This window comes from Doryrhamphus excisus, chromosome 16 (assembly GCF_030265055.1).
Source record: "Doryrhamphus excisus isolate RoL2022-K1 chromosome 16, RoL_Dexc_1.0, whole genome shotgun sequence".
NCBI lineage: Eukaryota > Metazoa > Chordata > Actinopteri > Syngnathiformes > Syngnathidae > Doryrhamphus > Doryrhamphus excisus.
The window spans coordinates 5,898,218-5,922,685 of record NC_080481.1 but is presented as its reverse complement, the minus strand read 5'-3'; the positions used below and the strand labels follow the sequence as shown (position 1 = coordinate 5,922,685).

Sequence of the window (24,468 nt, the reverse complement as noted above, 5' to 3'; positions counted from 1 at the left end):
AAGTTAGTCATAATGTAAACAGAAATAGTCTTTTCCAGGGTCAAGCTGTTGCCATCATGGGAGCTCAAAGGTACAGGCGGGTCTCAACTCTTATTTAAGTGTAAAAACGTGGCATGTCATGCAGCGCAAACAGGATGACGTTTGTAGCGAGTTAGTGACCCCTAGTGGCCTTTTACGGATGTGCTGCAATGAATGTTGCCATGTGGATTTTGGGTTTTTGAAGAAATTGGTCTTGAATAAATTGTGTTGCAGCCAGAGCCTTTCCCACGTTGCAGCCAGACTGTCCCATTTCCTGTTCTATGTTTATCATCACATGTTGCCACACGGGCCACAGTTTGGATAGCCTTGCTTTCCAGGCTCCCCGAGCTGACGTCTTTTAGGCACCTTTTCCCAGAACAGAACTCAAAAAGTGTTGAAAATGGAAGATTCTTCCTTGGTACTTCCTGTCTCTATGGCGACGGCTGGAGGTGTTGGACGCGTGTGCTCGACGCCATCCGTCACCCCGCAGGTCGGTGAGGTGGAGGAATGTGCTTATTAGTGCACACACACACACACACACACACACACACACACACACAATGGGGCTGCTTGATGCAGAAAGGTCTTGGTGTAGCAGGGGCGTCTCTCAGCGTTTGCTGTAATCGCCGTCACTCAGTCTGATGCTGATAATGGCGACGATGGGAAATTCCTGTCAGCGCTTGGGCAACCTCTGTCTTGGCAGGCTTAGTCCAATGCGTTACGGCACGCATGCTGTCATTAAACACAATTTGGAATAGAAAGACACACAATTAAAACTCCAAAGGCGTATTGTGTGCATCAGGCTGCGCCTTCCTCCTTGCTCATCTTGGCATGTCGTGGAGAGGAATATGTGGGAAAGTGGGCTTTCAGCCGTGATGATGCTTTCATGGGAACAAACACAATCCGACATATGAAACCTCTCATGTCATCAAGCTCTGACAGGCGACAGGATTTTGGACTCGTGGTTTAGAACGCGGCCTATTTCTTGTATGACACTTGTATGACAGTTAGGAGTGTTAAAAATGTGATTTAATACTTTGCCTGGAAACACTAAAGCTTTTATGATGGCGGCTCCAAATAAGGCGGTGTGCAACAGCTGACCATAGTAGGAGGCCTTAGTGTGATTATTATTAGCGGCTGATCCGGGACTCCCGGGATCTTTCTGTCTTTTGTCAGCACTTCCAAACATGGCCACCTGCAGAGCGGCTCAGACCGTCAGACGGTGTGCAAAAGGATGCCAGGGTCCTGCATGTGACGTCTCTGGCAGGCCTGGCATTTTTGTCAGCGCTGCCATTGGTTACTGCAAACACTGGCCTGATGATACTAAACAAAAGCTGCCTCCTGCTTATCCTCACAAGGGTGGGGGGAGGCTGGAGCCTATCCTAGATGTGTTGGGCAAGAGGCGGGGTCCAATCACAGGGCACATACGTAAAGACAAACAACCCACCCACAATCATACCTATGGACAACTTGGAGTGGCCAAGTGCGGAATCGAACCCAGGTCTTTCCATCTCCTGTCTGTGCGGCCTCTATTCTAACCAATTGTCCATCCAACATTTTCATGCTTTTCTTTTCTGTGTGGGTCTACTCTTGCTTGGGGTTCCACGTTTGGTGGCGTGGTGGAAGGAAGCTTTGGGTGTAACACATTGGCGGCCACTAGAAGCGCTGTCTTACCGCTTCGCCTGTGTATGGTGTTTTGAAAGCGTAGAAGAAGAGAGTTTTAAATTGTCGATCTTTTACCTGCTTTTCTTTGATTTAATCTTTTTCCCTCCCCAATTGATATCTTGTTATCCAGCACTCAAGCAAGTGTTTTTCGGCGCAGTTCATCGCTGTCCGCCATGCTATATACACGCTTTGTGAACTCGTTGAATTGCTAAGGAAGTACCATATGGGAGTTGTTGTTCCCTCAACGTGGAGGACGGCAGGGAGGAACTTCCCTCAAGACACCAGTAGGATTTCACCTGTGGATTCAACGGTAGGATTTGTTTTCGTAGTCCATAGTAGCGACCTGAACATGTTGTCACAACGTTGTACTGATGTGTCTTCTACTGACGTCAACGCGAACCGGACTTCCTTATATGGGCTGGCTGCAGGGCCGGGGCTGTCAAACCAGAGCTTTTATTTAAAAGGTTAAAAGGTATAAAAGGTTTTTTTCAAGGAAACGGAGGTTGAGACCTTCTTGAGTCTGGTTCGTAAAACTTCATTCATTAGCTCAGTTCAGGGGTTTGCAACCATTGAGGGTACAATAAGCAGACAATTATTTAAAAAAACAGCCGAAAGAAAGGTAACACAACCAAAGCTTGAGCTAATGACACCACGAGTCACTTAGCCACGCAATAACAAGTCAATGAGAAATCATTCAAGGCGCAATCAAACAAGTCACCTTACCACACAACATAGCCGGAAAACTTCGGGAGAGCTTGGGAGTGTGACCAATCACAGTGGAGAGGCGTGGCTGCAGGCGGGCCGTGCGTGCAGTAAATGAAACAGAAAGTCTGTGGAGAGACTGCAGAAAGAGGTGCAGATACTGAAAGAGCTAGAAAGTTTCTGTGCAGGTTGTGGTGAGTAGCTGCTCTACAGGAGTCCACAAATGAGCATCATAGGTCCCCTTTGAAGAAAAAACTGTTACAAACTGAAAAACGAGTTGTACTATTTGTACAATTACATTGCAGGAAAAGTTCTAATATTATGGGGATAAAGTAATAATTGTGAAAAGAAAATGATTTAAGAAGTATGTTGACATTTGTGGAAAAAAATAACAGCAAAAATGGGAAAAAAAGAGCAAAGTAGTAATAGATGCAGTTTTTTTTCTTTTCTTCTTTCTTTGTCTTGCACTCTGTGTGTATGATGGCGGCCCCGCCTCCACCCACGGAGTCAAAGAGACCGTATGACTGACAGAAGGGCTCACTCCATTCACTCCTTTCTCGATGGCCGTAGACCAGCGTTATCAGTCTCCCATCATGACAGGAAGTTAATGTTGTGGGTCTGTCACTGGGAAAGTGCCCTCGCTGGTGGCGGCATCATGTAAGTGGAACACCAACCGAAGAAACAACATAAAAAGATGCCGCAAGGCATACTGGGAGTGTTTCTGTATGCTACATTTTAGTTTCAAAACGCGGTTTTGATGCTGGTGTTTGCATAAACGCATTATAATGGCACCCCTGAGCCCCCACCCGCCATCCTTCCTGGGCAAGACAGTAATTCCACCCAGGACGGGGGGCGGGGGTCCCCAACTGGAGCCGCTGGTCAGATTAGTATCGTGTTAATGGCTCCACAGGCTCCAAGAACCGTAAGAGGGCCCGGAATGCGGAGCTCCCTCCGATTGTGGCCCCTCATTAAAGACAATTGCTTGTGCTCACCGTCTGCTCTTGGCATTTCCCATGCCACTCAGGTCTGCAAGGAATGTGCAGAAAGATCAACACGTCCATCCACGCTCAGTCACGGATGGGATCTATTAGTCTGCCTGCAATTGTACTGCAACCTGCACAAATGTGTTCCTTATACGTCATATACTGGACGTCTTTGTGCCGGCAGACGTTCAGAGAAGAAAATGTCATCATGACATGCATCGTAGGACAGGCAGGAGAGCTCCCTCCAAGTCAAATTGCTCTATTAGCACTAATAAGGCCAACTAGCCCCCATTATCTTTTCTCCGAGCCACGGCCAACGACGGTCTGCGAGGGCTGGACGAGGGCTGGACAAGGGCTGGACGAGGCCACTCGGCGGCTCCTGGGAATAAACGCACACCTTTTGATGACAATGATGCATAAACATACGTACCTATGATGGCCCAGATGCTCCTCCTCCTTCCGTAAACATAACAAATAAATCAACAAATTAATCAATCAATCATCAGATGGCATATTGCGAGAGGAAAAAGAAAAGCATACATTTTAGGAGACTAACATTTGAATATACGAGACTACATATTCAAGTTATGAATTATTATTAGTAGTATTAGTAGTATTAGTAGTAGTATCAGAAAAGCACATACATTTTCTGAGAATGAAGATGTCATATGATGAGAAAAAGACAATTCATTTTATGAGACTTATGTTGGCATATTATAAGAACCAAAATATTGAATAAATTATTTTTACCAGAAAACTATGGAATCCGGGGCTGCACGGTGGTCAAGTGGTTAGCGCGCAGACTTCACAGCGAGTTCAATCCCACCCTCAGCCATCTCTGTGTGGAGTTTGCATGTTCTCCCCGTGCATGCGTGGGTTTTCTCCGGGTACTCCGGTTTCCTCCCCCATTCCAAAAACATGCTAGGTTAATTCGAGACTCCAAATTGTCCATAGGTATGAATGTGAGTGTGAATGGTTGTTTGTCTATATGTGCCCTGTGATTGGCTGGCCACCAGTCCAGGGTGGACCCTGCCCAAAGACAGCTGGGATAGGCTCCATTATTATGATTTGCCGTTGCGATATTGGTTCCTTTGGTTCCATAGAGAAGGCATACATAAATAGAAAAAGCAGATCTTTTGTGAGAACACATTTGTAATATTAGAAGAAAAAGCTGTGGTTGCATGTGCGCTATGTTGGTTTTGTAAATAACTATGGAATAAAACGTCGTTCGTTGAACCACGCGTGCGAGTAAACCCGGGGAATGTGGAGCGATCCTCGTGTCGGATGGCAGCCGTTGGTGTTTTGGGCGGGTGGGAGAGGTTGCCAGGATGGATTCCTAAAAGTATCTTCCCAGACGCTGGGAGTGGAAAAACAACAACTCCCTGTCTTCTCCCAGGGAGACACGGCTCGGCCCGATATCCATCAACGGGGGTAACCTTTAACCCGAGCATCACATGACGCCGGGTGCTCAGAGATCCCGCTGCAGCCAGACAGTCTGTCTAGGAAGTCTTATCCCGACACTTCCTTTGCTCTCTCCTCACAGCCCCGCTTTATCTGGGACTCCACTGCACGTTTGACCAAGCAACCTGCGAGGCAACACACACATGTTTAGTAGAAAGTAAATATTTGGAAAATGTAAAAAACTCAAGGGCAAAAAGCGTGAATTTGATATTCATAATCGGCTTTTTCACTGATATCACAAAGCTGAGATGCAGTTTTTTCGTGATCCAAAGCATAAAGAACAGAGACCACGGAAGTGAAAAGCAAAGCGGAAGAAAGACTTATTATCGTCAATGCGGTCACGACGTACGGCGGATGCAGCGTCTGGTTCCATGTTGGTTGCTTCTGAGCGTTGGATGAGCTCGCCAGATCTGGTGGAGCCGGGAGCTCGAAGCGTGGAGCTTCCATGTGTGTTGAGCTTCACTGACGACCAAATCTTACTCGGGGAGAAGCGCTGTCACGTTCTCTGCCCGCTGCCGTTGTTGAGTGTCCACACGGGCTTGCAGGGATGATCATCTGGTAGACCGTGTCGAGAAAACATGGCCTGCTTTGACCTTCAATGGCATGACCTTGACCACCAGTCACTGGACCGCTTAAACTCCACAACTTAAATACTTTGAACAAAATCTTAAAAACTGTCCTGACAAGACCTCTAACCAAATATTTTGGACAACACATGCCCGTCTTTTATTGAGAGGTCAGAGCTTGCTGATGTTTGGGGTCTCTGCTTCTGGTTCAGCCAAATAGGTCTGGTGGACTTGTTCTTCCACAGCAGAGGTTTGTTGGGGGATTGGACATGTCGGGGTTCGGTGTTAGTTTTAGGTTCATTAGGTTGATGGGGTCAGGATTAGAGATTATGGTCATCTTAGTCCGAGTTAAGGTAAGTAGTGTTGAGGGTTAGGGGGTCACGGGGTCAAGGGTTCAGGTTAGGGATAGTGTCTGGTTGGAGTTAGGGCTTGGTTTGAGGGTGGAAATGTTTTGGAGCGAGGGTCGGTATCAGGGTTTGGTTGTGTTAGGGTTTTGGGCGTGAGCACCAGAATGTTTGGGTATCAGGGTTTGGCTTCGGTAGGGTTTGGGGCGTGAGCACCAGAATGTTAGGGTGTCAGGGTTTGGTTGTGTTAGGGTTTGGGGCGTGAGCACCAGAATGTTAGGGTATCAGGGTTTGGTTTCGTTAGGGTTTGGGGCGTGAGCACCAGAATGTTAGGGTATCAGGGTTTGGTTGGGTTAGGGTTTGGTTGTCTAAGGGTTTAGCGTGAGCACCAGAATGTTAGGGTATCGGAGCAAGGGTCGGTATCAGAGTTGGGTTGTCTTAGGGTTTGGTGTGAGCACCAGCTTGTTAGGGTATCAGAGCGAGGCTTGGTATCAGGGTTTGGTTGGGTTTGGGCGTGAGCACCAGAATGTTAGGGTATCAGGGTTTGGTTGGTTTAGGGTTTGGGCGTGAGCACCAGAAGCCATTTTATGTGATGCTCATGTTTCAAAAGCAGAGCGATGAATATAGAAGCTGCGTATTTGACGTGTTTCCCCGTTTAGCATTGTGCAGGAGTGAGCCAGCGTGGCCAACGTGTCGTCTCACGCTCCGTGCGCCACGCCGCGCTCAGGCCGACACCCCCCCCTCCTGTTGGCGTGGCGTGACTCACTGCTGAGACATGCCTGCTGCGTGACGCCTGCCAAAGTAGAAATTGCACATAAATGTGTCAAGCAAAGCAAAGGGGGCCCACCTTCGAGACCCCCAATTTCAAAAGCTCTCGTCGCCATTCCCTCGCCAGAGCTGGTCATGTTTGGGCTCCGTGCCGCTCGTTGATTGGCACTGAGCGGCGTCTTGCAATGCAAACACTGCATGTTTCTGCAACAAAGTGATGACATGTTTAGTGAAAGTATGAATGCACGCCGGCCTCTGCAATTATCACGCAGCGCCTATAAAAACCTCAACAATAAATCAAACGCGCGTCAGGATAGACGATGTCAGCGCGCAAAAGGAGGATTTAGGATTTGTTTGCACAACCACAGACGCACTCTCGCCGCATTTCAAGTCAGGGCTGTCCCAACGTTCTCCAGCCTGGGCCACCTCGTGAAAACAGGGAGGAGGCAACCTTGATATTTGGTACGGCAACACGTGTGGAAGTGCTAAGATGTTATCAGATACACAGCAGCAACCTTCTGCTAGTCAATGTTCTCCACACACAGGGCCATCAAGCTTAAGACTTCTTTATATGTTTATGCTTCTTGATGATCTGAAACATTTCAGTGTGACCAACAGGAAGGGGAACACCAAAGGTTTGGGACGTCACCCCAACATTGGATCATAACTTTGAATTTTCCACGTTTTGGACAGCTGTAAGCTAGGCAGGTGGGGACACTTTGGGTAAGGCCCCAATGCCACAAAGCATTCTGGGTAAATATTGTGCTTTAGGAACGGATGGCGGACAGGCCGCCTGGGTCCGGGACGTGACTATCACCTGCACTGACGTGCTGACGTGCTGCTCAGTCAGCCAGGAAGGCTCCCGGCAGCGAGGTCACAGGTCAAGTGATGTGGTGCTGGTGCCTCGGCTTGAACGCTTATGTGGCTTTCATGGCCTCCTCCCTCCCACAGATATATTTCTATTCATAACATATATAGATATAAATATATATATACATCTATATATATATAGATGTATATATGCTCTTTTTGACTTTATTGTTGGAAGTTTTTGTTTGATTAAAAAAAATATTAAAGGTTTTTATTATTTCCATATTTTTATTCAATTTTATGTATCATATTGTAATAAAAGTATTTGTTTTTGTTATATTTTACACATTATATGACTTTTATATTTGATGTGGAATGATAACAATTCAAAAGTATCTGTCCAAATTAAAAAAAAAAAACATTTTTGATAACCTTTGGCATACAAAAATTGATGGATTTTAATATTTGATTTGTTTTTATTTATTGGATATATTTTGTTGAGCTTTATTTTTCATAAATACTGTCTATAGTTAATATAATACAATTATCAGACCGTTATATTATATTATTAAGTTTTACATAAATACAAAAATTCAAATCATTGATTGACATTGTGTGATAAAGCTGCCAAACCCGATGTCGACTGAGTGCGGGGTCAGTTTTAGGTTTTTCTCTCAAAAGAAAAAGATATAATTAATAAGTGACATCAAATTCGTTTGAATGAATCCGAGGTAAGATGCGGTGAATTGCTGCCATCTTGTGACCGACTTGTGAAATGACGTATATGTGACCTAACTCAGTCCAGCAATGCAGTAAATGACCCAGCTGTCCCTGGGTCTGCTGGTGTGGAAGCTGCTCAGAAAAAGCTTGATGTAGCACAGGCTTTTTATCGCAGAAGTGCTTTTTTTTTGTAAAATTGAGAATTCTGGCTGAAAAATTGAACTTATTTAGGACTAATTCTTGATTTAATTATTTTTCTCTGGTCAAGTTTCGCCATACTTTTTTGTTGAATTGATTGAGTTTTTTTCTTGTGAAAATGCATCTCTCATCTAATAAAATATTAGTTTTCATTCTTTGTTTATTCTTACTTTATTGTTGGTACATTGCAGTATTTTATTATAAAATTCTTACTTTTTCCCATAAAGTGACAGTTTTTTCTCATTTTGTTTCTTGTAAATTTGCAGCATAAAAATGAAGTGCAAAGTTTGTCTCCTAAACTTGCACATTTATGATGAATGATGAACATTTATGTTTCAAGTCTGCCACAATAATTCCAGTGCCCAAGAAATCCTCCATCACATGTCTAAACGACTTTCGGCCCATTGCACTTACATCCACCATCATGAAATGCTTCGAGAGGGTGGTTAAGGACCATATAACCTCCATACTCCCCCCCCATCACTCCACCCATTCCAATTCGCATACCAGCCAAACCGCTCCACTGAGGACGCCATCTCCACTGCTCTCCACCTGAGCCTGGAGCACCTGGAGAAGAGAAACACCCATGTACGGATGTTCCTGGACTTCAGCTCAGCATTCAACACGATCCTCCCCCAGGACCTGGTATGCAAGTTGGAGCCGCTGGGCCTCAAGACCTACCTGTGCAACTGGCTGCTTGACTTCCTCACAGATAGAACCCAGTATGTCAGAGTGGGCAACAACACATCCAGTGTCATCTCCCTGAACACCGGCTCACCCCAGGGATGTGTTCTCAGCCTGCTGTTGTTTACCCTGATGACCCATGACTGCCGCTGTGGCTTACAGGGAGGAAGTGAAAGACCTCGTGGATTGGTGCAAGGCGAACAACCTGGTCCTGAATGTTGACAAAACAAAAGAGATCATCGTCGACTTCAGGAGATCCAGACCCAGCCACACTCCGCTCTGCATCAACGACACAGCTGTAGAAGTTGTGAGCGCAACCAAGTACTTGGGGGTGCACATCACAGACGACCTCGACTGGTCACTCCACGCCTCCTCTCTGGCAAAGAAGGCACAGCAGCGACTGCACTTCCTGCGGCGGATGAGAAGAGCCTCCCTCTCCCCTCCTATCCTTACCACTTTCTACAGAGGGACCATCAAGAGCCTGCTGACCAGCTGCATCTCCGTCTGGTCTGGGAGCTGCAAGGCCTCGGACTGGATGTTACTACTGGATTTATTCTAAATTATTAAAATTATTTGTACAAATTACTGTACATTGTTCATATTTGATGTCATCTATTTATTCTCCACATTATTATTTATTATTATACGGGAGCCAGGCAACGACATTTCATTGGCAATTTCACTGCTGTGTTATTGTGCAATGACAATAAAGAATGTCTATGGAATGGCGTCGGGGCCTGCAGCTTTCTGCACGTTGACCTTCCTCAGGACTCTCCACACTGCAGCAGCATCCAACTTGACTGCCTGTTCATCGGGGTGGGGGGTAGCCTTCCTCGCAGGGTTGTTGTTCAGAGCCTCGAACCTTCCAAAGAAGTTATTTAGCTCATTGAGGAAGCTGATGTCATTCTGGCAGGGTGCAGGTGTGGCTTTGTAGCCAAGTGACAGACTGGATGCCCTGCCACAGTTGTCTGGTGTCGCATGGGTCCTGGAAGAAGCTTAGGATCTTCTGACTGTGGACACGCTTTGCTACTCTGATGGCACGGTTCAGGTTTGCCTTTGCTGATCTGAGTGCCATCACATCACCAGATTTAAAAGCAACATTGCGTTCCCTCAGTCTTTCACGCTCCTCTTTAGTCATCTAAGGTTTCTGGTTGGCCCGCGTGATGATCGTCTTGGTGACTGTGACCTCCTCCATGCACCACTGTATGTAGCCTGTTACAGATGCTCAGATACAGATACTCTTCCACGTTGGTGTGCTGCTTGTCTGTTGCAGCCTCTCTGAACATGTCCCATTCGGTGCCCTCAAAGCAGTCTTGCAGTGCAGACATAGCTCCCTCTGGCCACACCCTCACCTTCTTCACAGCAGGCTTTCCTCTGGTGAGTAGACCAGAGCAGACCGCCGGCTCAAAGCTAGATGGTCACAGCCAGAGGACCGAGTTCGCCAGTGGGTGCTTGAACAACGTGCTGCCGGGAGAGGCTTGTCAACGGTGCAGTTACGTCTCCACGACCAGGTCGTTGCCAAGGAGATGAATATTGAGGACTTTGCGGGAGGACCTTCTTGGTGCTTCCGCTTCATGAACCACAATCACCTCTCAATCAGAGCACGGACAACGGTGTCACAAAAACTGCCAGCAGATTTCCAAGCCAAGATCGATAGTTTCCGTGAGTTTGTACTGAAGTACTGAGCACAGCGTGACACCGGATCATATCCTCAACATGGACAAAGTCCCCCTCAGTTTTGACATCCTCGTGGGTCAAAGTGTCGCAGAGAAAGGGCCAAAGAGCGTGAATATAGTGACAACTGGCCATGAAAAATCACGCTTCATAGTGGTGCTAGCATGTTGTGGCGATGGATGACAGGTGCCAGGCATCCCAGACGACCTGAAGTCGTGAAGTGACACCACTGCCAAAAGAGGCAAATGGAAGGTGGCATCGTCCCACAGAAGCTCGGGAGTGGTCCTTGACTCTAGTGCTCGTTGTGAGATTTTGCTTCCAATATCTCACACCTCCTTTGGAGACTCCCAAAGGAACTTGTTGCCATAAATGCTGACAATGGCTCTCAACTGGGAACATCTTGGGATCTGATGGGAGGAGACAAAGTCACCAGGGAGAGGAAAGTCTGAGCTTGCCTGCATAGGCTGCTGCCCCCTGGCCCCACCTCAGATAAGCGGAAGAAGACGGACGGACAGACGCATGGACAACGGACGCATGGACGGACGGATGCATGAACAGACGGACGGACACACAGACGGATGGACACACAGACGGACGCATGGACGAACGGACGGACGCATGGACGGACGGACGCATGGACGGACGGACGCATGGACAGACGGACGGACACACAGACGGACGCATGTACGGACGGACAGATGGCACAAGAGGAAGGAAATGATGTCATTTGATCAAGACGTTTATGAGGCTGATACTCAGCAGTGGGTGTTCTCTGAGGCGGGAAACTGCTGAGATCTTACGGCATCAAAATCTCATCACAGCACCAACAGATGGAAGTCCAATAAAATGAATATGAAAGGACTTTTATTTTTATTTATTTATTGAAAGGCCTCATTTGACAGGTTATTTGACAGGTTATGAAATACAATCTTTAAATTGATTCACTCTGGGGGGGCAATGGCGCCCCCTGCTGCATGCAGATGGAGACACACTGGAACACGTCTCGGGCACAAACATAGGAGTTGCTCTCCGAGCAAGATGCCTCACTCCACACACCCCCTGTGGAGGAACACACACAGAGCAGTGAAAGGAAGATGTTAGGTCGGTTGGGTTTTTTTTTTTATTAAGTCAGTCTCTGAAAGGCACCAGATGGAAAAATGGAGCGTGTACCGTCAAACAGTACGCAGAATGGAATGTCATCGATGTCGCCTACTGAATTCAGAAGATCAAAGTCAAAGTCTGAGCCATCGGTCCAAACAAAGTCTTCCTCCTGGAAGACAAAGTCCTAGTGAGTCAATCAGGCAGACAGCGTCCCTCAGGACTGCAGTATGAGTATCTACAGTATCTATCCATGTTTTCATGGAAGAGGCTCCAAAAGTCTCCTCCTGGATTTGCTGCCCGTTGCTGCTTTGAAAAACACAACTTCGAGTGGCCTGAATGCCATCTAAATAGTAGGCAACAGCAACCCCTCATACTACATCTTCTTCTTCTCCTATTCCATCTGACGTCAGGTGAATGCCCGGGGGGGCAGACGGACACCGATGTTGTAACAGGAAGAGTGTGGAGGATGAGTCTTCCGGCTCAGCCTGGCAGGAACATTTCTTTACCAACGTTGGATTTGTAACAAATGTCAACCTGTAGGTGGCGCTAGAGGACATGTTCTGTCTGAAGGACACCTTCATGTTGCGTGTACCAACAAATACTTCTACTGGGCACAAGAAAACCCTGTTTCACCTCTGTGGAAAAATGGAGTCCAATCCAGAAGTCTCCGCCATTGACCAAACCTTCGGTAACTTCTTCGTCAACTTCCAGGTTGAGCAGCACCTCCTCAGTCAGCACATCGATGAGTGCTTGTTCCACGGGACTGCGGATGGAGGCCAAATTCCCACCAAGACGTTTGCAGTTTTCCTAACAGGGGAAAGAGAATTGTCCAAAAATACACTGGTTAGCGCCCTGGTTAGCGTCCTTTCCCTCCCAGAAGGTACAACTCTAACCCAAACAGAAACAAAACCAATTCATTCCAATTCATTTTGTTAACACGAACCCTCTTTTCATCGTATGGAAATGGCTTTGCTTTAGGTTTAGAGTTACTTGATCCATACCTCTGCTTCGGCAAAAGTAAGTCTGTCATTTCGAACGATGAAACAGCGATTGTCCAACCGCGTCCAGCCTGTGGGACACTGATTACCTGCATCACAAAGGGAATTTTAGCATGAGACAAGACGCAGACGGTGAAGCAGGCATCAGAACATCAGACCACCTACTTGAGGCTCCAAGTTGAGACCACTGTGAAGAGGAAGAAGAGGAAAACGCCAATGTCAGGAGCACGTATTCAATTGCACGGAGGTCCTAATCAGTCTTTGAATGGGACGTATATGTGTATTGGACATGTGCCAGTCATGAGTTTTTTATTGAATCTTGATTCCGTTTACTCACCCCGCTAATCACGGGTACTCGGGGTCAAACATGCACGACAAAGACTCCAGGTTCACTGACTCACATGCACTGGACAAAACCTCTGGTTTGGCTCACTTGCAGTGCCCTAGGAAGACCTGGGTTTCACTGACTCGGTGGCTCTTGACAAAGTCGCCGGTTTCAGTGAGTCCAAGGTACTGAAGCTGATTTTTAGGTACTCGACAAAGCTTCAAGCTTCACTGGCTTACGGGTGCTCCAGGAAGGCTCACGGGTACTCCACTGACTCACTGGAGTCTGTGCTGGAGCCTATCCCGGCTGTCTTGGGGTGGCCAGCCAATGACAGGGCACAACCATTCCCACCCACATTCATACGCCAGTTCACCTAGCATGCATGTTTTTGAAAAACCCAGGCAGGGGGGAGAACATGCAAACGGCACACAGCAGTGCCCGAGCTAACCACTTGTCCACCGTGTGGCCCATATAAATGTCTGATCATTCATTCATTCATTCATTTTCTACCACTTTTTCTTCACGAGGGTCGCGGGGGGTGCTGGAGCCTATCCCAGCTGTCTTCGGGCAAGAGGCGGGGTACGCCTCAGACTGGTCGCCAGCCAATCACAGGGCACATATAGACAAACAACCATTCACACTCACATCCATACCTATGGACAATTTGGAGTGGCCAATTAACCTAGCATGTTTTTGGAATGGGGGAGGAAACCGGAGTACCCGGAGAAAACCCACGCATGCATGGGGAGAACATGCAATCTCCACACAGAGATGGCCGAGGGTGGAATTGAACCCTGGTCTCCTAGCTGTGAGGTCATGTCTGATAATAATAATGAATAATATGATGGACTTACAGCTCCAGTCATCAGTCCGCTGACCCCACAAAGGAAGATCAATGTCCGACATGCCAACGCCATCTGTCCCGATGTAGACAAATACTTTGTAAATATGACAACCTAAAATGGTGGCCAGCTTCTCATCTGACCTTGTGAAAGGTTTTAAAAAGGAACATCAAACTTGACATCATATAAAAAAAGCACGTAGATTCGTCTTACCTTTGCCTGAGGCGGCGAATGATGACTCCGCTTTTGTTTCAAGCCGGCTGGAATGTTGACGCCTTCCCAACTGGGAAAGCAGGAAACAGATTTCTGAATAGAACCTGAAAGGCCTGTTGTTTTTTCTCAGCTCAGACTTTACAACGTCAGGTATGGTACTTTTATTTCAGCAGAGACAGAATATCAACAAACACCAACAGATTACCAGAGTGACCAATCGCCTTGTTGGGGTTGGACAGTCCCTCAGCTGGATAGTGGAAGTGAACCCGCAGCCTCTGGATGGACAACCAAGTCCTCCACTAGTTGAGCTATACAGCTTCCATAGACTCAGCAGAATGATGGATAATAGTAATAGTATAGTAGTAATAGTAATAGAATCATTCTATTGCTGTTTCCCAGGATTATAACATTTTCTTAAAATTGCAGCATGAAAATTGAGTTTTGACTATTTTCCCCCAGTAAAATGCAAATTATTTCTGATATTCACATTTTTTTGTATTTCTGTGAAATGTAAAAAGTTTTTGTGCAGTATTCATCATTCATTTTCTACCGCTTATCCGCACAAGTGTGGCCGTGGTGCTGGAGCCTATCCCAGCTGTCTTTGGGCGAGAGGCGGGGTCCACCCTGGACTGGTGGCCAGCCAATCACAGGGCACATATAGACAAACAACCATTCACACTCACATTCATACCTATGGACAATTTGGAGTGGCCAATTAACCTAGCATGTTTTTGGAATGGGGGGGGGGGGGGAGTACCTGGAGAAAAGCCACGCATGCACCGGGAGAACATGCAAACTCCACACAGGGATGGCCGAGTGGAGATTCCAACCCAGGCAACGCGGAGGAAGTCAAAAGCCAATTTAGGAGGCAGCTGAGTCATTACTCAAACCCGATTGACCGTCCTTCCTCATACTTGACGGGCCGAGCACACATAACGCAATGACACCCGACGTTGCAACTTTATTTATAACCGTACGGAAAACAGACTAGTTCCACAACTCAGCAAGCCTGCATGTTGTTCTACATGGATAAAGTACATGATGGCACTTTAAGATGTGTAGCAAAGCCTTGTTTGTGGTGGTGGGCCTCGGAGGTTTATATTTATATTTATGTTGGTTTGGTATTGACGAGTAATAAGTATTACAATATTACAGTATATTAAAAACCTGCTTCTTATGGGAGGCAAATGGGACCCAATCGGACTCAAGGGCATCTTTGCAAATGTCATAGTCATCATTTCATTTGAAAGAAAATAATAATACTAATAATAAAGCAACTTTTATACAATTGTTTTATTGCTCTCTAAAAAGCTAACTTAAAAAATGGTAATGGTTTTATTTCATTTGGACATGCATCAGATTACAATTAAGTGCATCCCATAATCAGTTCACAGTTCCACATGTCCAAAAGGAGTAGGAAGAAGCAAAGCTTATTAAATCCTACCCCTCCATCTGGTACTTTTACAATCAGTAACTGTTACATTTGTTCACTTCCTGCTTTCCATAATACAGGTTAAGGTTTTTTTTTTTTTAATAATGCACCTCGTACCGAAGTAGGAGGTGATATGACCATCCAATGACATAATGGGTACCATAGTAAGTGTCAATATAGTGATATATATAGCACATCATGACTGGTTGAAGACTCTTCATCCTTGTATTTAGCAAACATCAACTGCTTGTATTGTTTCTTGAATTGGCTCATCGTTGTGCATTGTTTGAGGTCCTTACTCAATCCATCCCATAGTTTGATTCCACATACTGAAATGCTATGGCTTTTTAACGTAGTCCTAGCATATAAGTGTTTCAAATGTAGTTCTTCCCTGAGATCATATTTCTCCTCTCTTGTAGAGAAGTATTGGATGACATTTTTAGGTAATTGGTTATTTTTTGCATTATTTTAGCTGTTTGGAAATTAACTGGAAAAAAAGAAACCATTTTAGTGGCAAAAAGTTTAAATATTTAAGAGACAAAACAGTGAAAGGAGAAAAAGTTTCAATTTTACAGGAATAAACTGGTCATATAGAAGAAAGTTGATGTTCAAGTCTGTTCAATATACCAAAAGGAATGACCACAATGAATGAAATCAACCAATCATTAGCCTGGAACATTGGCAGCCATAGCAAAGACGTCAATAAGAATGTAGAGGCATGGTATGGTTTTCATGGACAGAAGATGAAAATGCACATTTGAATGATTTGTTCATGAAAAAAGGTGCCAGTATGAGGCGCTAAATGTGTCTTTATTGCATTTCATGACATAAAAACATGCTTGAATAAGAACATAGGCATGGTAATCATGGAGAGAAGATGAAAATGTGCGTTTGGGTGGTTTCTTAATGGAAAAGGTGCTGATATGCTTTGAAAACGTGTGCAGCTGAGTGTGTGCGGCCTCCTCCTGCAGGCTCCTCCCTGAGAGAAAACATTCCAAGAGAGAACTCGGCTCCAGGACCCGCCGAGTCTCCAGTCTGTGTCCAACCCCCAGCACCCCACGCTTGCTTGGACCAGGACGTTCTGTGAAGTTCTAGAGGGATTTAGACGAGAGAAGAATGAAGCTGGTGTTGATTTTGCTGGCGTCCACTAGCTGGACGCTGTGCACGTCTCAGTTCTACGACCAGGCCCTGATGGACTATGTGGAGAACCGGCTGTTGGCTATGGAGGTAGGATCCATGTCCACACACCCGCCCACCCACTTTGCAGCGCTTCCAACTTTGAAAGGGAATGTTACTCTTGCGTGTCTGGTGTAGCAAATGTTTCCAAAGAAAAGTCCAAAATATGACATTTTTATGCTTGTAAAATGTGTGACTTTTTTTGCACCTTTTTTAACACTCATAATTGTATGACTGTAGTGTCTTTAAAATTTACAAATTTTATGGGCAAATTTTGACTTAATTGAGATCATTTTTGCAACTTATGATATTACAACTTTATTTTTGGAAAATTGACAACTTGATTTTATTTTTTGTAAAAATATGACTACTTTATCGTAAAATATGCAACTTTTCTGGTAAAATGACGACCTAATCTTATTTGCTTTATCTCAATTTTGGTCACGTTCATCTTGCCAGCAAAATTGTGACATCATTCAAATAAAAAGATTCCAAACATTTTCATCAAAAATTAGCAGAATTTTCTTGTATATGTATTCCCAGAGTTAAAAGACAGACAGGCATCTTTCCAATTGAGGTATCTTTCCAATTTTATGGCCCCCGATTGTGGAACAGCCTGCCGGAGGACCTGAGGGCCATAGAGAACGTTGAAATTTTTAAAAATAGGCTCAAGACCCACTTATTTAATTTGACTTTTAACTCATGCTCTTAATATACTCTTTTTTTTAACCTTTTGGACTTGACTTTTATCTAATGGTTATTTTATACCCTATACCTTTACTCATGCTTATGTTAGTTTTTATTAATGTTCTTATTCATTCATTCATTTTCTACCGCTTTTCCTCACGAGGGTCGCGGGGGTGCTGGAGCCTATCACAGCTGTCTTTGGGCGAGAGGCGGGGTACACCCTGGACTGGTGGCCAGCCAATCACAGGGCACATATAGACAAACAACCATTCACACTCACATTCATACTTATGGACAATTTGGAGTCGCCAATTAACCTAGCATGTTTTTGGAATGTGGGAGGAAACCGGAGTACCCGGAGAAAAGCCACGCATGCACGGGGAGAACATGCAAACTCCACACACAGATGGCCGAGGGTGGAGTCGAACCCTGGTCCTCCTAGCTGTGAGGTCTGCACGCTAACCACTCGACCGCCGTGCCGCCTCTATACTTTCAAAAATGATATATTGATGTTATAAATGATGTTAGTATTGCTTTTTAATAATATTGTTACATTATGCCTTTATTGTCTTAAAAAGATGACTTCTGGCTTTCACTTCAGTGGAATGAAAAAGGCAAACGCAGTAACATCAAGTGTTTGAGTTTTCCAAGGAAATGACCATCAAAAAGGTTTTTTTAATCACATTGCCGACATAATCATGAAGTGTTTGTGTTTCCCAGGGCCACGTGCACCTTTGGCAGGAGCAGTTGCGTCAGCACCACGGGGAGCTGCAGGACTTCCACAAACAGTCCAACAGGACCCTGGAGGCCCTGAGGCGGCAGCACGCTGCGCTGTCCGAAGACATGGCGGAGGCGGCAGCCCGCGTGGAGCGCGTGGAACGAGACCTGTACTCGGTGGAGAGCCGGACGTCCCCGAGGGCCTGCGCTAACCAGGCGGAGCGTGTGGTGGAGCAGGGGGTGTGGAGCCAGGAGGAGAGCCGAGAAGACCGGGATGGGGGCTGGGAGGAGATTCCCTCCAGAGTGTCTGGTGAGAAAGCCTTTCCATGATTCCCAAAATAAACCGACGCTGGCTGGTGCGCATCGTACGTAAGACATACGGAAAATGATCGACCATCAACTACTGTCAATTGGCTTGAATGTTCACGTAAACAAGTACGTTTATGTTACTTTTGTGCAAAGCAAATGAGGTCAAATTGATTCGATCAGCTCTACAATTTCAGGTCATCAAAATATGAATTTGAATTCAACTGAATGTCTGTTTCACCCTGAGGAAACACTGGACAGTTTTGTCCTGGTTGATGCTGGCATGCTTGGTAGAGAAAGTTTCCAAGTCAAACCAACAACTTTCCTTTTGGACCTGATCCCAATATCACTTTTTAAAACATTTGATGGATTCTTTGAAGTTGAGCTTTTAAATATCGTCAATTCTTCTCTTCATACTGGCGTCTTCCCTGCAGCTTTTAAAACAGCTGTAGTGAGGCCTCTTCTGAAGAAGAAAAATTAGTATCCCAGCATTCTTAATAATTACAGACCTGAATCCAACGTACCATTTTTAAGTCAAATTTTAGAAAAAAAATGTTTTTACTCAGCTGAATAATTTTTTCAACTAACCATTCAATCTTTGACAAGTTTCAGTCTGGTTTTAGGATGAATCTCAGGTGCAATCTGGACACACGTAAGCTTTCAGTCCTGTGCTACTGGATCTACGCGCTGATTTCGATACAGTAGATCACACTATTCTTTTAAATAGACTCAGACACCTGCTTGGCCTCTCTGGCACTGTTTCTTTTTAATTTACGTATATATGCTCCCACGAGATAACATGAGATAAAATGTGGTGTGCCCCAAGGATCAATTGGGCAATTCTCTCTCGGGCAAATACAGAGATGCTGATGCATGCTTTTAGTTCCAGTCCTATTGACTATTGTGATGCCCTGCTTTCTGGCCTTCCTCAAAGAAACATCACAAGTCTGCAACTTTTACAGAACTCAGCTGCTAGTGTGCTGACGAGGACCAGAAGGCAGGCGCATATTAACACCGGTTTTAGAATCACTACATTGGCTCCCTGTATGTTTCAGGATCCATCTTAAGGTTCTCTTAATTGTTTTTAAATGTCGTAGGGGTTGTGGGCCTTCTTATCTTTCTGAATTGCTTTTACGTTATGAACCCTCGAGGAACCCTCAGGTCCTCCGACACCGGCCTGTTATGTATTCCCAGAGTTAAAAGACAGACAGGCATCTTTCCAATTGAGGTATCTTTCCAATTTTATGGCCCCCGATTGTGGAACAGCCTGCCGGAGGACCTGAGGGCCATAGAGAACGTTGAAATTTTTAAAAATAGGCTCAAGACCCACTTATTTAATTTGGCTTTTAACTCATGCTCTTAATATACTCTTTTTTTTTAACCTTTTGGACTTGACTTTTATCTAATGGTTATTTTATACCCTATACCTTTACTCATGCTTATGTTAGTTTTTATTAATGTTCTTATTCATTCATTCATTTTCTACCGCTTTTCCTCTTGAGGGTCATGGGGGTGCTGGAGCCTATCACAGCTGTCTTCGTGCGAGAGGCAGGGTACACCCTGGACTGGTGGCCAGCCAATCACAGGGCACATATAGACAAACAACCATTCACACTCACATTCATACCTATGGACAATTTGGAGTGGCCAATTAACCTAGCATGTTTTTGGAATGGGGGAGGAAACCGGAGTACCCGGAGAAAAGCCACGCATGCACGGGGAGAACATGTAAACTCCGAGGGCGGAATAGCACGGAAAAGCACATACTATGTATGTTTGGTCGGCAGATTGACCCAAATCTTCAATGTTTGACCACTGGTCTTTTGAAACTGGGAAGGTCGGGGCAAGCACGGAGCGAATGGGGCAAAGAATTCCAGAGTGTGGGGGCAGCGATGGAGAAGGCTCTGTCACCCCAGGTTCGGAGCTTGGTCTTACAGGGGAGTGCGGAAGAAAAGGCGTCAACAAGCTGGACCAAAGATGAAATTGTCTCGGCTGTGGATGAACGTTGACACCACATGACAATACTAGCTTGGACTTTTCCAAAACCACGTGGGATTGAAATGCTCCTGCGACTGTCAATCAGTCGATCATCTGTCACGGCGCCGTCTTCCAGTAGTTCATCTCGCTCGTGAAGTCATTTATCAAGGACAAGGTCGGCATTTGGACAAAACGGCGGTAATAAAGCACACGTGGAAGGATACCAGCACCATCATGGAAGAATTCCCAATGAGGGCTTTGCTCTCTCCAGCTGGTTGGAGACACCTGAGGCCAGGAGCATCGCTGTGGCTGTGGCGTTGTCAAGCAACCCCCAAACGAACCCTGATGTTTACTTTACCGCCGGTCACCTCCAAGGAGCATCTTCTGTTGTTCTGTGCTGCTTTGATGTTGAATTGTGGGTGCCTCTTTCCTCCCCCTCTGGGCTTGGCATCGCAAAAAAGCGGAACAAAATGTTCCAAACTCTCTTCCATTTTGGATGAGTGATTGGACTTCCAGATTACTTCTCGACTTGCCTCAAACAACGGAGGCCTTTTGTCGTGATAGGAGGCAACAAGTCTGCACTGACTGGAATCCAGACGTTGATTGGAGCTTTTTGGGGGTGGGGGGCTGACAAATGATGCAAGGGCCAGTGATGGAGATTTCAGCAGTTATCGCCATCAACTTTGCTCTTTTTGTTCCAAATATTTTAACTTTCTTCATTTTTGTAATATTACAACTTTATTCCCATAATATTGTAAACCCCCCCACCCCCAATTTTCCCAAAATGTTATTTTGTTTTGTTTGTTTCTCATGATAGTATATAATATTTCATATTTTCAATCTATGCTGATAAAATCACTTCATTTTTTGTCCTAATATTGCAGGTCAATTCTTGGAAAATCCATACTTTTTCTCTTCATATTTTGACTGCAGTTTTTTAGGGCTGGGGGCAATATGCCAACAATTTCAACTTTCTTCTTGTAAATTGTATTTTTTGTTATTTTGTTTGTTTCTCATATTACGACTTAAAAAAAACGTTCAACTTCACTAACACAACATTATTTTCCCTCATAACAGTGAAAATTCATTTTGGGAAATGTGCAACTTTTTTCAGATTTTTAGCTTCTTTTTTTACTTTACTGGTTTTGTTTCAACAATATCGACTTTCATTGTGTAAATTGTATTGTAATAGTCCCATAATATTTGGACTTTATTCTATTTTTTTCTTTATTCTATTCTTGTAACATTAGAACATTTTTAGCAACCTAATTTTGCAAAAAAATTGTCAAAATATTCTATATATTTATAATATAAATAATATAATATATTATAAATATATTTTCCCTTCAATATTTTGACTATTTTGATAAAATGACAGTAGTTTTTTTCTTTCTTTTTTTCAACAATTTTTAAAATTCTTTTTGTGATATTCCCGTAATTTTTCAACCTAATTTTGCAGAAATGACAACTTTGCTTTCGTCCCAATCGTGCATCTTTTTTCTTTAATAACTTCAACTTTATGCTCCTCATCGTATTACTAAATTCTGAGTAAATTACTGTTGTTTGTGTTATATTTTTAGAATGTGCCGGGTCCAATAAAAACGATCCCCCCCACTCAGCGTATCAGCCCCCGTAGCAGTGATGTAGCAATGACGAATCCATTGGGCTGTGTGTTTTGTGTCTTTGCAGACTGCGTGGAGATCCCCTCTTCCATCCGCTCGGCGAAGATCCTGAAGCGGGTGGGCGCCCCCAAGGGTGTGTGGCTGCGAGACCCCAGGTCGTCCAAGGTTTACGTGTTTAACGGGACGTCAGGGGACACCGTCTACCGGTTTGAGTCGGTGAAGGAGTTCGGAGGGTCTGCTGGGGGTGCCCTGGGCCGACCCATCAGGCTGCCCTCTCACTGGAGGGGGAGCGGTGTGGCTGTTTACAACGGGTATCTGTATTACATCCAGCAGGGGGCGGACGTGCAGGTGGTCAAGTACGACACCCTGAGGGGCGAGCCGGTGGACACGGCCATCCTCCCTGTGGATAGTCGCTCTGTCGTTTACAGCCTCAACCCGGAGACGCTGGCTGACATCGCAGTGGACGACCACGGCCTGTGGCTTCTTTACGCCGAAGGCGAGAGCGAGCCCAACATAAACCTGGCCAAGGTGGACCCCGTCACGTTGGACATCGAGCAAATCTGGGACACCCACTGCCCCAGGGACAAGTCGGAGGCGGCGTTTGTGGCGTGTGGGATGGTCTATGTGGTTTACAACACTCTGCCAGCGAGTCGCTCGCGTGTCCAGTGTGTCTTTGACGTCAACGACAAGGTGGCGAGCGAGGAGGCGCCGCTCTTCTTCTTCCCCCGACGCTACGGAGCCCACGCCAGTCTGAAGTACAACCCCGAGGAGAAACAGATCTACAGCTGGGACGATGGATACCAAATCATCTACAGGCTGAACACCAAGAGGAAGCTCCCGGTTTGAAAATGAAAATACTTCATCCGTCAAGGAAGATCGTGGAAGTCAGGAAAAATCCATGCTAAGCTGGACGAAGACTCTTAACGAAAAAGACACAACCAGGCCTTCGCTATTTACGCTCGACTAAAGCCTCCATGTTTGCTTTACTGACAACTCTAAAAGGATCTTCAAAATAACTATCTTCCAGTGACGCTTACGTTTCGTTGTCTTCATTGAAGACGTGTACATAGTAGGTTGGTGGAAACACTTGTTGGAGACCCTGAACTCTCTCCACGAGGTCCCTCTGTGTGTACATGGCTTGGGTGTACTGACGGCTCTAAAATTGTTTTACGCCAAGTTTGCTGAATGGGACCATTTGCAATGTTTTTGATGTTTTTGAACTCCTACATTGTGTTCGTCGAAGACACCACAGAATTTTGGACTTGGACCAAAACACATATACTGGCTTTGTGTAAATTGTCTTTGTGAGTCGTGCTCGTTGGAGACTTGAAAAACACACGTTGGGTCCATACGCATTTACGGTAGACAAACGTCTTTGGTGGGTTTGCTGAACATGGCTCATCATTTTCAGTTTTTCATAACCTCAACGTTGTCTTCATTGAAGATCATTTTTGAGGTCTACCAAAACACGTACGTTAGCTTCATCTACATTGTCTTTCTGTGTTGTGCTCATCTGAGACTCTAAATCAGGGGTCTCAAACACACGGCCCGCGGGCCAAATGTGGCCCACAGGACACTAGTTTGAGGTCCCCGTCTTGATATGAAAGTTTAATGTTAGTGATATGGATACTGTATGGTATCATGTACCCAGAAAAAAATATTATGTTTGATTAATGTTGATGTTAAAGGTTAAATAACTGTTAATAGTTACCCTCCCTATCCGTGTGGAAGTGGTAAGTTTTTGGCTTTTTAAGTTTAAAGGAAATAACTTGGAGGCTACCGTTTAGATTGCTAGCTCTCTAGTTTTCGAGTTAGCATGTGTCTCAAGACCCTGCAGTTGCGCAATATGTTGTAAATAAAAAATTATAAATGTGACTATAGTCGTGTTTTGTCATGTCTACAGGGCTCTAATAATGCTTTGTTCATTTTAATCTGAAAAAAATAATTTGTCTACCCACCAACTATATGTGGTTTCTTAAGTTTTATTATTATTATTATATTTATTTATTACTGATTGATTGATTTTCTTTATTCTTGATCTTATTTTGTGTAGAAAAATAAAAAGTAACATATTTGAGAACAGTGGAATGTTTTATCAGAGCTTTTCTTGTAGAAAATCGGAACCAAAGCAAAGTTTATTCATTTTTCTGTTTTTAATAAATGCGTTTTTTTTTTTTTTTGCGGCCCAGCCTCGCCCAGACCCTAGCTAGCTCCAGTGGCCCCCCAAGTAAATTGAGTTTGAGACCCCTGCTCTAAATGGTCTTCTACGTTCAATGTTACCATGGACGGTACACTGCGTTTGTTGAAGAATCATTTTAAAGATATTTATCAAAACATACGTAGGTTAAGACTTTCACATTTTCTTTGTTGTTTTCAAAAACGTGTACATTTGAGTCGTTGTTTGATGTTTACAAAATATATGTCAATTTTGTAAGGACAGCATTTTGCTGCTGTTTTTAATCACAAAAACAAAGAATCC

At 44.9% G+C, this 24,468-nt stretch overlaps 2 protein-coding genes across 3 annotated transcripts; one reads left to right on the top strand and one right to left on the bottom strand.

Annotated features, from left to right (window-relative positions):
- Positions 1-1,715: 1,715 nt before the first annotated feature.
- Positions 1,716-23,758, top strand: olfml3a (olfactomedin-like 3a). The gene is made up of 4 exons (XM_058052270.1): positions 1,716-1,993; positions 16,476-16,731; positions 18,088-18,394; positions 22,057-23,758. Exons 2-4 carry the CDS (start codon positions 16,621-16,623, stop codon positions 22,833-22,835), a joined length of 1,197 nt encoding a protein of 398 aa, XP_057908253.1. The 5' UTR covers positions 1,716-1,993; positions 16,476-16,620; the 3' UTR covers positions 22,836-23,758.
- LOC131104767 (galactose-specific lectin nattectin-like) lies at positions 11,490-14,382 on the bottom strand. 2 transcript variants are annotated; one of them, XM_058052273.1, is made up of 8 exons: positions 14,278-14,382; positions 14,073-14,142; positions 13,872-13,934; positions 12,858-12,879; positions 12,696-12,781; positions 12,328-12,501; positions 11,764-11,863; positions 11,490-11,652 (listed from the first exon to the last, which is right to left on the bottom strand). In XM_058052273.1, the coding sequence occupies exons 3-8, from the start codon at positions 13,932-13,934 to the stop codon at positions 11,525-11,527; spliced, it is 573 nt and encodes a 190-aa protein (XP_057908256.1). In that variant the 5' UTR covers positions 14,073-14,142; positions 14,278-14,382; the 3' UTR covers positions 11,490-11,524. The 2 variants fall into 2 exon arrangements, with proteins under 2 accessions (XP_057908256.1, XP_057908257.1); XM_058052274.1 differs by lacking the exons at positions 12,858-12,879; positions 14,073-14,142; positions 14,278-14,382 and having other exon boundaries at positions 13,872-13,996.
- Positions 23,759-24,468: the final 710 nt, after the last annotated feature.

Bases quoted from the DNA above. Each gene is read 5' to 3' on its own strand.
- olfml3a (XM_058052270.1), top strand. From the start codon at position 16,621: ATGAAGCTGGTGTTGATTTTGCTGGCGTCCACTAGCTGGACGCTGTGC. The intron at 16,732-18,087 runs GTAGGATCCATG...TGTGTTTCCCAG, and splicing joins ACCGGCTGTTGGCTATGGAG to GGCCACGTGCACCTTTGGCA. The intron at 18,395-22,056 runs GTGAGAAAGCCT...GTGTCTTTGCAG, and splicing joins GATTCCCTCCAGAGTGTCTG to ACTGCGTGGAGATCCCCTCT.
- LOC131104767 (XM_058052273.1), bottom strand. From the start codon at position 13,934: ATGGCGTTGGCATGTCGGACATTGATCTTCCTTTGTGGGGTCAGCGGA. The intron at 12,880-13,871 runs GTAAGTCCATCA...TCCTCTTCACAG, and splicing joins GCGGACTGATGACTGGAGCT to TGGTCTCAACTTGGAGCCTC. The intron at 11,864-12,327 runs GTGAAACAGGGT...TTTGTCTTCCAG, and splicing joins GACTCCATTTTTCCACAGAG to GAGGAAGACTTTGTTTGGAC.